Source organism: Chelmon rostratus, chromosome 4, assembly GCF_017976325.1.
Source record: "Chelmon rostratus isolate fCheRos1 chromosome 4, fCheRos1.pri, whole genome shotgun sequence".
NCBI classification, from domain to species: Eukaryota; Metazoa; Chordata; class Actinopteri; order Chaetodontiformes; family Chaetodontidae; genus Chelmon; species Chelmon rostratus.
Genome location: NC_055661.1, coordinates 15,384,961 through 15,401,525, shown reverse-complemented (window position 1 = coordinate 15,401,525; position 16,565 = coordinate 15,384,961). Strand labels below are relative to the sequence as shown.

Below are 16,565 nucleotides of genomic sequence, written 5' to 3'. Positions count from 1 at the left end.
AGGATTAAGTGTGCTAACAACTCAAGAGTCTCAAAAATGATCACAGGATTTCAAACGCTTCACCTGATCCATTTATATCTCAAAACAAGACCAACTGTTTGCCTTCAGAGATCATTTTCAAAAAGCTGAGTTAGCTGTAGTGTTTAGAGGCTTAATGCAGATGCAAGAAAGGAAGAATAAATTGTTAAATTTTGCTGTACATTTGGTCTTATCTGTATGGATTTGGCCTCAAACGCTGCATTTTATTGATGCCATTTTCTCCTTAAAGGCTCTCGAGTTATGTAGTATCACACATAAAGTTGTGGGACTCACAAGACACAGATATTTAAAAAAGAAAGTCAGAATCATACCAGCAGAGGCTGAGATCTGATTTTCTATCTACAGAATGCCTCCAAAAATGCTAGATCCTATCTTCTGCCGTCACTATAATTATAGTTTCACAGCAATGCAGTGATCTTAACTCAACTTTGAAGTATTTACCGGCAGCAATTGTGAAGACAGTACTGGACAACAAATTCAATCATAATAGTTAGAACAAGCTGAGATTCTATAAAAAAGACTTACAATAAAGATGTTGTAAAAAAAAGGAGAGTTCCCACAGTAACAAGGAAAATGGATTCACAAACATATTGTCTAACTAAGTGTCAAATTGGTCACCTTGTGCTTCACATCAGGAAGAGACAAAGTACCACCAGAGAAAGATGAACATGAAGTTCTCATAGAAACTACAGCACAGTAATTATGGTAAGCATACACAGAGACCACAAGCGTAAAAGCAAAAAGGAATGAGATACATCACATCAGCACTTAACTGAACAGTAATTCAACACTTGCATAGAATGTTGCATTAGCCTCACACAGCCACGGTGATGGCCAGCTGTAATAAAAACAATACCTACAGATAATGGTCCAAGAAAGGCATGTGGGCAGTAGATAAAAGATGCTTGTTAATATTTGCCTGGTCACAGATATGACAGGATGTTGGATGAAACAAACTGCTGATGACAGACTTTCCTACGCTTCCCACAATGCCACCAATAAGGTATTTCGATCAGAGCCTCCTTGCTTTCTAAATGCCTACATTTCTCAAACCAGACACCTACAGGTTGAAAAATATCTGTTAAAAAGCCTGAAGCCCAAGTGGAGATCCCCCTAATGATGTCATCTGGGTTATTTTTTGCTAAATCTGGATAGCACCTCCCGGGGATCCGAAGACATGATACAGCTGTCTTCATAGGGTGGGTAATCCACCCTGTGATGAATGAACTGAACTCCATGTGTAAAATTGGAGGAGTGGCCCTTTAATCTAATGGCAGGCTAACTATAAGCAGTGTTGGGTCCTGCACATGCTCGCATCTATCGCACCATATGGACCAACACGACCTGTCCCATTTGCTCATGTCCAGGCTGGACACTTTGACACCCACACCACCTCTCACCCTAGACTAAGCCTCCTGATGGCCCAGCTGGCCTCATAGACTCTAAAAAGACAGCAGAATCCCCTTCAAGCCTGGCAATTAAGAAAGTAAGTCACTCAGGATTTGTAATGTAATGAGCAGATTAAAAGATGGAAGCTCACCTGCTATTGTAAACAGTAGGGGGGGATTATGGCCTGTCAGGTCAAAGGTCATAGGAAGGAGTTAAACTTATAATACTGGCAGGAGGGGAGCAAGAGAGGACGGCTACATAACAAAATGGAGATGTAAGGATATGGTTTTTGCATTGATTTTATGCTATTTTGTGATCGTAGGTCTGTATGTTTCATTGTTAAGCCCTTAAGGTCATTTAAGTTAACTATCAAAGTGTAGTACATTAAATCATTCAAAGGTCACAGCTGTAGCTGCACTACCACTTACAGTGGTTAAACACATATAATGTTAATGTTATTTTGAAATCTAGCTCGCACAGACAATATATGCATTTTGCTCCAGGCAAAACCTTTCGTCATTGTGGGCGGTGATAACCCACATAGCAAGTGCAGGCACTTTTAGGAGCAGTTAATCAAGGTGGAATGACATGAGCTTGAACGTATACTCCTTTACTTTCCCTGTTATCTCCACAAACACTGTTACTATGGCTGCTGGCAAATTCACATGAAAGGAATGACACTAAGTAAGAAAGTTAAAGGAAGGGCACAGCAGTTAACTGCTGCACAAACGAGGACGAATGGTAGCAGCAAAGCATGTTTTCATTCAGTCTGTGAGATTGTGTTTGTGCATAAGAGGATAATACAACCACATCACAAGGTCAGTGCTAACATTCTGATGTTTAACAGGTATAATGTTATCCACATTCACCGTCCGAGTTTAGCGTGTTGACATGATAAAATTAGCCAATTAGCACTAAACACAAATTACAGGCAAGTCCATCTGATAGTCCATCCAATGCAACATTGTCATCTTTAGGGCCACGCTGTTACCGTGGCAAAAAATTCAACATTAGGCTACAGGAATGTTCAATATCTACTGTGAGCGTTATTGTCAGTCAGACTTTGTTAACAAATGCAATAATAATTGAATCAATTAAAATGTTTGTGATGGATAAGTAAAAGTAAAAGTATTATTAGTTACAGTCAGAGGACACAAGCCACACAGCCCCCAGTCTTGAACTTGATGACTTCAGAAATAATAGATGATTTTTAGTTGTTTTCTTTTCTTTCTTTTCTGGGTCAGGGTTATGGTTATCTGACCCCCTGATCTGGAGTACTTGCTTTAATTTTGAACCCACTTGTCTCGTGTCATCCTAACCAGCGAGCTGGTGCCACCTCTCGCTGCAGCCCTGCAGCGTGAGCACCATATTAATGCAGGTGCTGAGTTCTTTGTAATCTGTGCTTCAGGGGAACAAGGAAATTAGCTGCTGTTTCAGTGGAGTTATTAAGTTTCACCTCTTGACCTTTTATAGTGATGATGTTTGGAGCAAACAGGCAGGGACAGGTGAAAACCAGTGGTGGAATGTAACTAAGTACATTTACTCAAGTCATGAATTTAAGTAGAAATTCGAGTTACTTGTACTCAACTTGAGCATTGCTATTTTATACAGCTTTACTTTACTACTTTTACTTTATATAGTACATCTCAAAAGCAAATATGGTATTATATTGTTTTTCTTCTCCACAGTTGTCTGACAGCTTTCGTTACTAGTTGCTTTTCATGTCACAGTTTCTCATGCCCTTCCTGTCCATTGAAAACCATGAAACTCCTTTTCATTTGTGTTTTGAGAAAGCTATCCTAAGAGTCACGCTAAACAAACGACTGGCTGGGAAATGTATTGTCACAAAGATGAAAACAGGGCTGTTTTTGAAAAGTTAACTTTTTAGAGATAAAAATAAATAATGATTTTATAGTCTATGGTGCACTGCCACAGATTAAACTACCCAACAGTACATAAAGTCGCTAAAATGAGCTCAACCTTAAACAACCCCAACCATGACCACTACTTGCCGAATGCTTACCCTAACCTTTACCCCAAAATTTATTGATTTACATTATGGGGACTTCCTTTTTGTTCCACTAAGAAAGTCAAGTTCCCACAATGTGACGGTGAAAAAAACAGATTTATCTACTCTCAACATGAGTAATACAGGTTCACACACACACATGCATGAAGGCATGCTTGTACTCACGAACACACACACACACACACACACACACACACACACACACATACACACACAAAGGTAAAACCTGTGCATGTAGGATTCAATAATCTGTTTTCTTGATGCAAATAATTTCCCAAGAATAAGATATTTTCTAAAACGATTCTGCTGAATGATTGAGATAAACATCTGACCCCAAGCACGGAGTGGGAAGTCACGTCACGTCTACGTTTCCACTGAAAACGTTTCTCCTATTTCCTCATAAATACCTCTTTATACCTACTCTCTGTTCAGACACCTGCATTACATCATGCTGTAGCTTCAATAAAATACCAGAAATCCGAAGAGGAAACAGTTCAAGTGGATTTTAGATTTGCTTCGGTGTTGTTTCGCTTCATATTCCTGTGAAAATATACATGTTCAGTTGCATGTGGGTGTGTGAACATACATTTTTGTTTCCATGCCTGGTGACACGTTTCCTCATTCATGAGTCACTATCTCTCCTTCCCACAAACACACACTTGATGTGTCTGAAGAGAGATAATCTTTTAGGCCAAGTGCTTGAACAGGGGAGATTCATTTTGTTTTCCTCTGTCGTTGCTACAGTTTCACGCAATGAATCAGAGCTCTGTCTCATTCAGGATTACAGCAAAATCTGTCCTCACCAGGAATGTTGTTTCACCTTTTCTGCATTTATTTTCCACAGTTTTCAGTGTAATTGGCATTATTCTTTGTATTGTAAGGGTTTTAAGACTCCAAGGCCCTGAACTTTGTACTCCTTGGTTTTGATAGCTTGTGATTTTGGTGATGAGGGAATTTAAACATATTCTAATGTTGCTCTCATTAGAAATTGTGCAGGATAGGATTGTTGGTGAAATGCATGAAATGTAAAAACAAAATTTGTTTTTAAGGACAGATCCATGTTCAGATCTATGTTTTTTAAAAACTCTGCTGCACACAAATTAAAGAGACAAAGGAAATTTCTGTAGGTCTGCACTTTATTTTTAAAGCAAATTTCCTTTGCAAGGGAATGATAAAAAATGCAAGGCTACACAGGTTTTAAAAACGTTTAAAAAATGTGGCACAGATTTCATACTTAGAGGAAGTTTGTTCCACAGTCTGGCAGCTAAAAGACACAAAGCACAATCCCTCTTTGTGCTAAGACTGGGCACAAGCGGTCCCTCAGCGGTCTGATGAGCATGAAAATTATATGAAACATAAGTTGTGGTCTCCACAGTCATTTAACCCATATGAAAACCCATGTATGTGAGATTTTGAACCACTGTGCTATACAGCGCTCTCCACCCCATCACCCATATTTTTGAAGACTGGAGACTTTCAGGGTCTAATCTTAACTGTTCTGGAGGCGAGTGGTGGCCGAACTTTGTTTTACTAAGATAATGATGTTTTGTCCTTTAATATGTCACCAATCTGTATCCTTCCTGACAAAGGTTTGCTGGTATATCTGGAGAAATTGAAGTTATAATCTCCAAGATTTTCATTTATATGAATAAATGTTAAATCACAATGGTGATTGAGCCCATGGCCCACTGATGAAAGTATTGCAATGTTTACATATTTGCAGTATTACAAACTTGGTGACATTCCCAGAACAAATGTGTATTGAGCAACTGCTAATGCAAACCAAACATTTCCTACTGCTGCAGCTTCACAGTAAAAGCGCTTAACTGGCAAAACATGAGTTGACTTTCATTATGATGTAATCACAGGAAATGCAATGTGTTTGCACAGATTTGCACTTACCACAATTGATGAACAATGGACAAAACTGTGCCATCTTTTTTGTCATTTATTGACAGTGGATCAGTTAGAAATATTGCAGGGGGTGATGGAACAAGAAGGAGCCACGGTGAGCTGTTTGAATGAAGAGCTGCTGGCGACAGGCTGCACACCTCCAACTTCTCAGCAAAATAACCAGCTAATTTCAGATTCATGGTGCCCTTTACAACCTTTAATGTACATTTCTCTGTGTAAACTTTAACCTTCTGTCTGACCTTCTCTCTGGTCTTCTTTGTGGCATTGAATGCCTGTATTTGTGCATATGTTTACCACATTAATTAAATTTCTTGCACTTTTCTGCATTCAGCTATTCCTAAAATACCTAAAATGACTTCATTAAAATGATAACCTTCATTGCCCAGTGAATCATCACCTCCAGGTGAAAGATCTTGTAATGTGATGGTGTTATACTGAAATACTGAGTATTTACTTTCAGTTGCAACTCCTGTGCCAAATGGATCAAAACGAAATAATGCTTTGGTGGTCTTACATTCCTCTATAAGTTTTCTACCAGTAATATACAAGTGTGTTATATATCTGCAATGTCATATGGACTAGGAGTGTAAAAAGAGTTTGCTAAGCGTCAAAATATTTTCATGTCTGTTGGAGGATGGTTCCTCTCTGCTCAACCACACGGGCAGACACTGTTTATATTACTGCACATTTGAATTAAGTCTATGTTTAACTCACATAAAGCATTATATAATCTCAGAATATTGTGTAATAACTGAAGTATGAATCCCCCAGTAGGCTACCTCTGAAGGAATTCATGAGGTAGTGTAAGATGTCAGGATGAACATGCATACCTCAGCTGAAAAATAGACCTGATGATCTCCAAAAATACACCAGACTTTAACTCAGAGTTTGTTCTGTGAATCATGTATATTTGGAACTAACAGACAGCTTATGTGGACAAAAAAAGGACAGAGCTGCACCTTGAAACACACACATGTGACGGTAATTTTACTTTATTTAACACTTACTTTTATTAGCAGTCAGACACAGGGAAATAAAAGGTCCAGGTGAAAACTAACAAGCCAGTGTGTGTTTTCTCTGGTAAAGGAGCCCAATAAACCTGACACCATGCACAAGGTTCACGTGCATATTTTAATATTTCAGTTTGAGGTTGGTCAAGCTGCCCTGAACCAACCCCTTGTACCCTTTCCTCAGGGGAAGCCCTTCTTTTAGCGAGTGCTGAGTGATGTTTGGTCAGTCTGTTTGTTGATTGTGCGCTCTCGGACCCCACAGTGCTTTGCTAAAGGCCAGAGGTCTCGCAGGTTGGGCTGCTGAAAGTGACCACTGGCTTGGACCCCAGGCCCCAAAATACAGCAGTACAACACCAGTCTTGTTACTGCGGTGGTACACTGAAAGTGGACCCAGCACGTTGGACTGTGACGCGCCGCAGCACAGCCTGGTAGTCTTCGCCCTCAGACCAGGGTAAATAAACACAACCAGCTACACAAACACTTTGGCTGGGGCTGGGAAAGCCCACGCACAGGCCGTCTAAGTATAGAGAGGGCTGTTGGAGCTGATGTTGCAACATTGTTTTTAGAGTGACTTGTTTCCAGGTCCGTTTGGAGAGGACTAAGAAGTAATGTTTGACTAATAAAAATGAAATTGAAATAATTTAAAAGCCTCTGCTATATGAGGTATGTGCCACTCAAAATCAAATTACATGTACTCATCACAGTAATTTAGTCTTCAGAAGATCTACTTTTAAGTATTTTTCCTCAGACTTAATCTTTTTTACTTATATAGTGTTCACATAAATTCAGTTTTTTGATGTTGTATTGTCTACCTCTTTAGAAAAAGTAGGAATAAAAGATCGATTGGTCTACTGTGTGTTAATTTATACTGGGTTGTTTTCCATGACTTCTGTCTTATCAGAGGACTGCATGAAATTGTTTTTGTCAGGCAGACCTTGTGAATCGGCACCCGGACATTATGTAACTTTGTAATTCAATGATTTGTCAGTCGTGCCAGGGGAATAATACAGAAAAGCTATTTTCAACCTCACTGTTCATCACCCCTGTAATAACCTTTATGAAGATACTATAGCTAATTGTATTGCCCTTTCTCACGCAGTCATGTAGTTGTCAAGATCAATAAACTGCAATGAATACAAGACAGAATGGGAAGGTGACCCGCTGGTTTCCGTGATGTAGCAGAGATGTCACAGGTTTGATCAAGGTTGTCTCCTTTCCTGACAAAGGGTCCTTGAGCAGTACACTAAACCTCACATTATTACCCTCTTCTTAGCACAGTCCTGGGTCTTTGTATTTTTACTGCCATTGTCTACAGCTGCAGTTCTGCATTGTGCTGTGGATGGTCTAAGGACAGAGGCTGTTATATGTTGTACAAATTGTAAACCCTCTGAGGCAAATTTGTGAATTTGGGCTCTAAAAATAAATCTGAACTGACTGTGTGTTGCATTCAAAACCTGGCTACACTGTACACTGTCAACTGTGGCTGTGCGAGCCAAAAATGAACCAGACATGTCGACACCTTCAGTTTTACTCTGAACATAGAAGGTCAGATTTTGTTCTGAACAATGGTGGAAGGTAATTTTCTCAAGTACTGTACTTAAGTACAACTTTAAGGTACTTTTAGATCCATGTATTGCTTCTACTCCACTACATTTATTTGACTGCTATTATCACTCATTACTCTACTTTATCCTGATGAAAACTGTTGTGCAGTTGCAGTACAAAGTAGTAAAGAGTGCAAATACATAGAGTAAGAAAGAGTACCTACTCATTGCATGTTTACTTAAATTTTTATGCAGGGCTTTTAGGCTACTTAATGGAGCCGTTTTTAAATCACGCTTTATCTGAATATTTCTTCCATCACTGGGTTTGAATGAAACAGACAGCTCCAGAAACTCCCTGTGTTTATTACAATTTCGACTTTTCCATTTTTCTTCACCTGTCATCTTTTGTGAAGCCAAATTGGGTGGACATTTTCTTTAGAGTATTTCTGACACATCTGCCTCTATTGTCACAGCAGGTACACCGTCCTTCTCCACATTCTCTGTACTCTGCATCATGTATCTGCCCAGACGAAACAACAAGACTAAAGAAAAATCAGAGAATGTATAAAAAAGTAATTTGAATAATTAAGAAAATTATTGTAAAACAAGATGAAGAATAAAACCCACTTAATCATAAAAATAAGATAAAACTGAAGATGAAAATTGAAGCATCAGAGGTCTCCAAACTCTCTTATTCCTTACAATGGCAGTCAGCAATTTGAGACTTAATAGACGAGAACTCAGGAAGTATTTTGCCTTGTGTGCACACTCCAAGGCATCTGAGGCAAACAAGTGCAACAGAGTCTCCCAATTTTCTGCTGGACACAGATTCACCACTGGTCTTGATTATCATGGTCAGTTGTATCAGATGCTGCACTTAGGTCTAAGAGAACAAAAACTGGTGGGGGCAGTGTTGAGTGACTGGTCAATAGTGGAGATGCATTGTTTTGTTGTAGACAGTCATGGCTTCTCTGTATAAATTACAGTGAACTGTGAGCCAAATTTTCCTTCATTTCTTTTCAGCTGCTCGACAGATTCAGTCAACCTCTCTTTATCCAGGATGTCCCACAGTAAAATATTTCTGCAGTTCCAGATCTGTGGTTGAATCCAAAAATGAATCGCTTGTTTTTTGGCTTATAGTCTTACTTAAAATTTTGAAATGTGTCTCTGGTTTTTCAGACACCGCTAACTAGCAGATAAACGGGTCAGAAAACATATCTTTTATGGCAAAGGTAAGTAAAAAACATCTTTACCATGATCAGCTCTCAGTCAAACATATGATAACACCATGACCCATTTATTTTTCTTTGTGTCATGTGTTGATCTTATGACAAATTGTCCTGCAGTCAAGCGCAAGCCTTGCTGGCCTTTACTGAAGCAGTAGTCACAAGTTCATTGCTAATGAGTCACCATCAGGGGATAAAGTCATTAATACAGCGTGGATGAAAACAGGTAAATGCCATTTATTTTTGACAACATTTCCTGTAATTCAAAAGGTTTCACCAGTTGTATTGGTGGTTGGGAGTCCAAATCATTTCAGCCTCTGTGGGACATTCACACCTTACATATTATGAGAGCTGCTGAAATCACGTATGAGTCATATGAATTAAGGTGTGAACAGTAAAATCACCTGGGCACTATGTCAAGATGGTTCCCTCTGACACACCTCTTATCAAGTATGTGTCACAGGACCCAACCTCCTTAACTTCCGTTTCAAACGTGTGTCATTTCTGTACAAAATATTTCTATCCTTGGATGAGAAACTCCTGTACTGCTTTTGTGTGTTTATGTATTACAAAGTGATAAGCATTCATTAAAAGGCGGGTGAGTCATTCTGGAGGAATATCTCCTCACGGTTCCCTCACTGTCTGTTCCGTGTGTACGCTGAAAAAAATAAACTTTTTTTGTACCCAGCCATGACTGTAAATAGAGAATGAAGTGGCTCAGACCAAGCCACACAACACTGTTCCAACCAATCAGCAACAGGTGGTGTTTGTGCTTGCGCACTGAACAAGAAGGGGAGGGGAGACAGGGGGAGTAAGGGACAGTAAATCTGGCATGCTAACATGTAATCACATTGTGAAGAAGGAGATTTGGCAATATCAACAATCTTTCTCCAGAATGGTTCACCCCACCTTCAAGAATTTGATGGAACAACACAATTATAGTACACTGATAATGATATATATGATAATAATGTAATGTAATGACAAATCTTGTTTCATCCTTCCAAAGCAGGACAAGGGATCAAAAGTCAAATAACAAATTCAATTGAAGGAAAGTACAGTAATCCCACATTTTAAGTCTCTGGAGCAAGTCAAACTGTGAGGATGTATATAGGAATGCACAGCTGAAATCTGTGTCGTGTATATTGGCCTCTAATGACAAAACAAATGCAAGAATCAACATTAAAGCTGGAGGGAAATGCAGTCCAAATGATGAAATGCTGCAAAGACACAGACAAGAGTGTATATGTATTAATGCTTGAATATGCCGTGTTTTGTGCCGTACCCTTAGGGGTCAACACAGTCATGGGCCATATATATGAGGCATTTCCTGCTTCCTTGACATGAATGGATATAAAGACTGGCCACCAGCCAAATATGATTATATTGTACTGGAGATTCTGTCTGTTTCACTGATTTGGCAGAAGAAAAATCTGTGGTGAAGCAATGCTTTCTGTCATCGTGTTACTGGATGGCAGGTTTGTTTTTGAATGTCTTTCAGCACTTTCAAACCAGCTGATGCTGGTGACTAACAAGCAGCTGAAAAGTTGATTTTTACTGAAGAGAAATTAGTTAGTCTGGTTTGACAGAAGTAATAACTTGTTTTAATGCTTTACGCATTACATTAAGTTTAACATCAGATTTTCATTTTCTTACAGCAACACTAATGTGAGATGATTTTGTCTATTTTGTTTGATTTGGAGTTTAGTTCCTTTTCTTGTTCTATTTTAGTTTATTATAAATTAAGCTATATGGTTGTTATTTAAATTCTTATCTAGCATCTTGAGTGTCATTATGTTTAGTTTATTAGCGTGATTTGGTAATAAAGCAGTTTGATCTATCTATCTATCTATCTATCTATCTATCTATCTATCTATCTATCTATCTATTCGTATTGCTGACCTCCATGTGTGCACAGTGATCAAACTGAAACACTATTATTAATTTCACAATATGACACAAACCTGGGCATTCATAAAGACTGCATTCATGACTGTCATGCCCGTAAGGTAGCAGTGTGCCAAGTAGGCTGTGTCTGAATAGGATACGGCCTCCAAGGTTTCCCGGAGATAAGTGATTCATTCAAAAACAATTCATGCCGTGACTCAGTTGATTTAAATCACTCGCGGCTTGTGGCTGCGATATTATAGAATGAATGTTTTAGACTTTAATCCTAGATAGAAACTGAATTTTGCAACAGAGATCAGTTAAAACGATGGACTACCTCCAAAAAAGGACAGTTACTTCTGTCAAGCAAGTTTAGACGATTTAAAGGGGCATTGCTTCACATGATGGCGGATTAAAAGCAGTAAACACAAATGTATACTTAACATTTAACTTATAGACTCTATTTGTAATTCGTGAAGTTATCTGAATGTATAATCACCAAATTATAATATTAACATCATCCAAAAACTAACATCTGTCGGCAGCTGGCGAACTCTGTACGGCTTCTGTCGGGTGGGACGTTTACCGGAAGTGACGACGAGACATAAATACTGTTTAGATGCGTAAAATTAATTTTGATAATTTGAAATTCTTCACAGTCCTAACAGCTTATCAAACAGTACACAAGATAAAGGTATGTGGTGCCGTTGATTTTTAAAATATATTTTTGAGATGACAGACAACTAGTTTGACCTCCATACCCAGGATGCACTTCGCTCTTGCCATCTTGTCGAGTGTGTCGGGTTAGAAGAGCGGCAGGCTGGAGTTAGCTGCAATATTAGCTTACTGCCGCTGTGGTAAAGTGGTTATCTGTCAGCTAGCTGCTAGTAGCAGCTGCCAAAAGTGAGCTGTCCACACAGCGAGAGGCAAAACTTCGCCAACTTCGAGACGTTTTCTCTGTCAACCGCTGGATTTTAGGTTCTATTTGACAAGCCAATGGATTTATTTACATCATGATGTCGCACATGCTGGGACCGAGGTAGGGAAAACTAGCTAACAGCAGCTAACTCAGCTAGTCGGCGAGAAATACACAATATCGCTGAGAGACAAGAGTGGGCTACGAGACCGGGCCCGCCTCAGACTAAAGTGCCGGTGGCAGCTGCTGAACAAGAACTTTGACAAGGGCCTATTTGCAACTCCGCTGTCGGGATACAAGGAGGGCCGAGCGGGTGTCAGAGAGGCCGAGTAGGAGAGCAGCAGTCCCCCGTGTGCTGTGGCCGGACACCGCGGAACGTTTCGGGAGTTTCGTAGGGTCTGGCCCCGGTTGTGACACTTTTCTCCGACGAGAGAGAGGAAGAGGAACGTTATGGAAATGTCTTGTGACGGTACGTGTCTTTGTCATATCCCTCTGCTGTGAATTACTTCGCAAGACATTAGTCCAGCACTTCGTTTCATCTGGGAGCAGACTTGACGCAGATAGTCAACATGTCGAAAATGCCAGCGAAGAAGAAAAGTTGCTTCCAGATCACGAGTGTAACGCAGGCTCAGGTGGCAGCCAGCAGCATCACCGACGACACCGAGAGCCTGGACGATCCGGACGAGTCCCGGACAGAGGACGTTTCGTCAGAAATTTTTGACGTTTCTCGGGCCGACATGGGTGTGTGTGAGAGGAGTTCATCCGAGGAAACTTTAAACAACGTTGGGGAGCCACAGGAGGGCCAGCCGCCTACCACGGCTCCTGTCAACGGGGGACTATCATATAAAAGTATTGGCACTGGTCGTGTCACCCCACATAATTTAGGAGGAAGTGTGCCTGTGCCAGCTACAGCTCAACCCTTTGTTCCAAGCTCAGCCACCCATCCGTCGACAGTCATCAATTCAGTCCCTGCTGCCACTGCCTCTGCCAATGTTGCCCACACTGCTCCTGTGAGTACCAGCTGTAGTTCCCGTTTCCGGGTCATTAAACTTGACCATGGTATTGGAGAGCCCTTCAGACGGGGCAGATGGACATGCACTGAGTTCTATGAGAGAGATTCAGATTCAAATGTTAATCGAACTGTGGATAGCATAAAGCCAACTGTAACCCTTGATCACAGTATCGACAGGGACAGTGGGCTTGGGACCACTGTTAACTCTGTGGTCACTAGCAGTGCTTTTTCTGCACAGACTTTGGAGAGCACCCTGGACAGTGGTTACTCCGTTGGGCACCTGACCCACGCCCACCCCTCAGAGCCTCTGCAGCAAGGCTACAGCTTGACTCCTCAGATAGGGAGCGGAGCAAGTGCCTTCCAGCCCACAGGGTATACAACTACAGCATCACAGCAACCACAACAGGCTCAAGTCAATATGCAGCCTGTTGCTCCCCAAACCTTCCTCTCTAACAGCCTCAATGGTGTGCACCAAGGTGCCATGCAGCAGAAGTCTCCCATTATGCCTCCTGCCACGCAGGCCCAGCAGTTTGCCTATTCTAGTCATCCCACTGGCCTCACAGCTGGCCAGCCAGACTATCGTCAGCAGCACTTTGGCTCAAGCACTCAGAACCTTCCTATGTCAGCCCTCCCTGTGGGGCCTCCGACCAGCCAGGTACCCTCGCCTCTAATTACCAGTACTGGTCCAGGAGCCCAGGGACTGGGCGGAGAGGCAGGCTCAGCACAGGGCCTCCTGCTACAAGTGGGCAGTGTATCAGCTATGGCCCCCATCCTTCCAGGAAGTGGCCAACAGCAGCATGTCAGCCAGACACAGCCTTCAGGAGGGATAGGCATTGCCCTTGCACCTTCCACGACCACCTCCCACAGCGGTGTCCAGAACGCGCTCGCCACAGTGCCCAATACCACCAACACCCCTCCGGGTGGGGGACTTGTCCAGCCACAGGGAGCCCATGGAGGAGCCACAACAGGCCTTCCATCTGGCTTCAGTAACCAGGCAGAAGATAGTAGGCAGAAGTCTGATGCCCTACCTCAGCCCAGTGTCGGTGTGGTGCCAGGGAAAGATGGTGTGAAGCCTTTCATTGGCGAGGGCCTCAACCTACCCACTCCTGCTGTCAACAGCCTGTTTGGCATCCACATTACCATGAATGTGGATGAGGACAGGTAAGAAGGCATGATACAAACAAAGCCTGGAACATGGGAAGTGTTGTTTACTGCTTTTATTTTTTGTTCGGCAGTGAGCAAACAGTAGTATTATAGTATGGATATCAGTTGGCCTGAGTCTATGATGAAAAAAAGCTAAGGTCTTCACCTGGAGGAGCACTGATAGATTGTTGGAGAAAAAAGATGTCTGGAAGTTTGTCCTCATATTGAACATACTTGTTGCATTCTACAGCAGTGTGGTCATACTTTACACTGTGGAGAATGCCTCTCCCTTCACCACTGCCAAAATTAGGCACGCTATAACTGGAAGGCTTTGGTTGTGCTTAAAGAACTGTAAAACAAAACACACATTTTTCTTAGTTCTGTTTGTAAGTGTAAAGTTGTAGATTGAGAGGAAGGAGGCATATGGGGGTAGTAAACTAGTGAAAACTGGCACTGACAGGAGGAATATTCTCTCTTTGGCATTAATAGGCAACCCACAAAACACTGGATAGTGTTGCCTCTTTTGACACCCTTAGCCCCTCCCTCAAGCCTCCATTCAACCATGCAGGCTGTTTGGGTTTAGAGGGAGTTAACAAGCACTTGGAAAAGTTACAACACATGCAATAGCTGTCTAATGTAGTTGAGAAGGGAATAACTCCCCAAACGTAGGCAATCTGTTTTTTCTCCTGTCTGCTTGGGAGAGACGGTTAGCATTCTGGCATTGTCATCCCAGTCTCGCAACTTTCAAGCTTGTAAATACCGACTCTTCACTTACCTGCAGTACTGCTCTAGTGTACACACTGTAGCTATTTTTAGGGCCTGTCTGATGGCTATCAACACAGCTTGAGCTGAAGTGTTGCCACTCTTTGCCATTCCAAGCAAGCAGTGGAGGGTTGGAGAGGTGGTGTTTGGGCCTGACACGTGCATACCCTGTTCTGTATTTACGTGGGCCTCAGCGTTTATCAGTGTTCTCTGTTTTGTTCTTCAGTGCTTAAGATGAATGGCGAAAAAAGGTGTGTGTACATGTATCTGTGCATGCTTTAGAAGGCCTGATTTTTATTGCTCATAGTCCAGGTGTTCCAGAAGCTTAACATTTTCTAGTGAGAGACTTTATCCCAGCAGCATCACATACAGTATGTGCTGAATGTGCAGAGGGCAGAAACACTGTGTGTTGTCCCTGATTTCATCAATGGAACAGCCAGTGCCCGTTACTAGCCAGTTTTGTGTGTGTATGTGTGATAGAACGGTGATAGAGTGACATCAGTGGCTGTCTGTGTAGCTATGGTGATGCTGGCAGCAGGACAGGACAGGACATGTCAGCGAGGTGGAGAGGACAGACAGACGGGTGCACAGACACACACCTACATCACACACACACCTGTGGCAGTGATAGCAGACACGTAAGCCACTGTGTCTGTGCCAGTGATGACATGGCTGGACTGAATCAGCAGTACGATTTGTGCCTTTAGCTGTGGATATCAGACTCGAATCCTTGTTAGGCTTGTCCATGTCCATGTTGACACATCAGCTCCACAAAGTGTTGACTTGTTCCAAAACTGAATAGGGGTTTAAGCTCCTCCTCCTCCTCCTCCTCGTCCTTCTTCTTCTTCTTCTTCTTCTTCTTCTTCTTCTTCTTCTTCTTCTTCTTCTCTGCACACTTCCTCATTTTTCTATGAGACTGTAGATTGTAGAGACTTGAATCTGCACATATACACTTGTCGTAAGTTAAATAAAAGCCTTTTGAAGTAGGGTGTCATTTGCCACACAGGGCTACTATAATTTAAGTGTAAAATATTATTGAATTAAATTTGATTACCACATTTTGGTCCCATTGGTTAGTCGGCATAAATGTTTTGGCGCCGGTTTTCAAACTTTTTTGAATTGAAATTGCTACATAGCCAGTAATGATTCAGTCAGTTTTTCTTTTTGGCTGCCATCCGTTAAAAAAAAACCCAACAAAGCCTGTGGTATAACATTAAACTGGCTTTAAATCCAGTGGACAACCACTCATTGGTTTGTGTTAGACAGATTATTATATTGCTCCAGTTTACTTAACACAGCCAATAGGGGACACCGCAGAGGTCCAGCTTTCATTTAAATTCAATTTTTAAAATGTTTGTCCTGATTGGTATTGGCTGTGATGTAATAACCATATAACGGCTTCTACACTGAGCTCCTTTTGGTAGATATGTATCCAATCGTCTCTAGAAAGCATTTCATGTGTGCTGAATTTCACTGAATTTGAATTTGGCCTGATCTAATACAGTGCAAGTTGATTCAGTGCCAGACTTGGTTGACTGTTTCAGCCGCCCAAGCTTTAAAAGTGTTGCATTGGAAAAGACTTTCTGTCATTATGACTATTGCTAAAAACCTACCTGATGGTTTTGCTCATTGATCAACACTCGGCATTCTTGGTAACTATAAATCAACCATACTGGACAATAGCATTTTGGAAT

The 16,565-nt window shown here is 41.4% G+C and overlaps 1 protein-coding gene across 1 annotated transcript in view; it reads left to right on the top strand.

Annotated features, from left to right (window-relative positions):
* Window positions 1-11,855: 11,855 nt before the first annotated feature.
* The window catches only part of tsc22d2 (TSC22 domain family 2), a 36,426-nt gene continuing 31,716 nt past the window's right edge, over window positions 11,856-16,565 (top strand). The window contains exon 1 of the mRNA XM_041935636.1: window positions 11,856-14,127. Coding sequence (XP_041791570.1) covers window positions 12,524-14,127 — 1,604 coding nt within the window. The 5' untranslated portion in view covers window positions 11,856-12,523. The remainder of the gene's footprint in view (window positions 14,128-16,565) is intronic.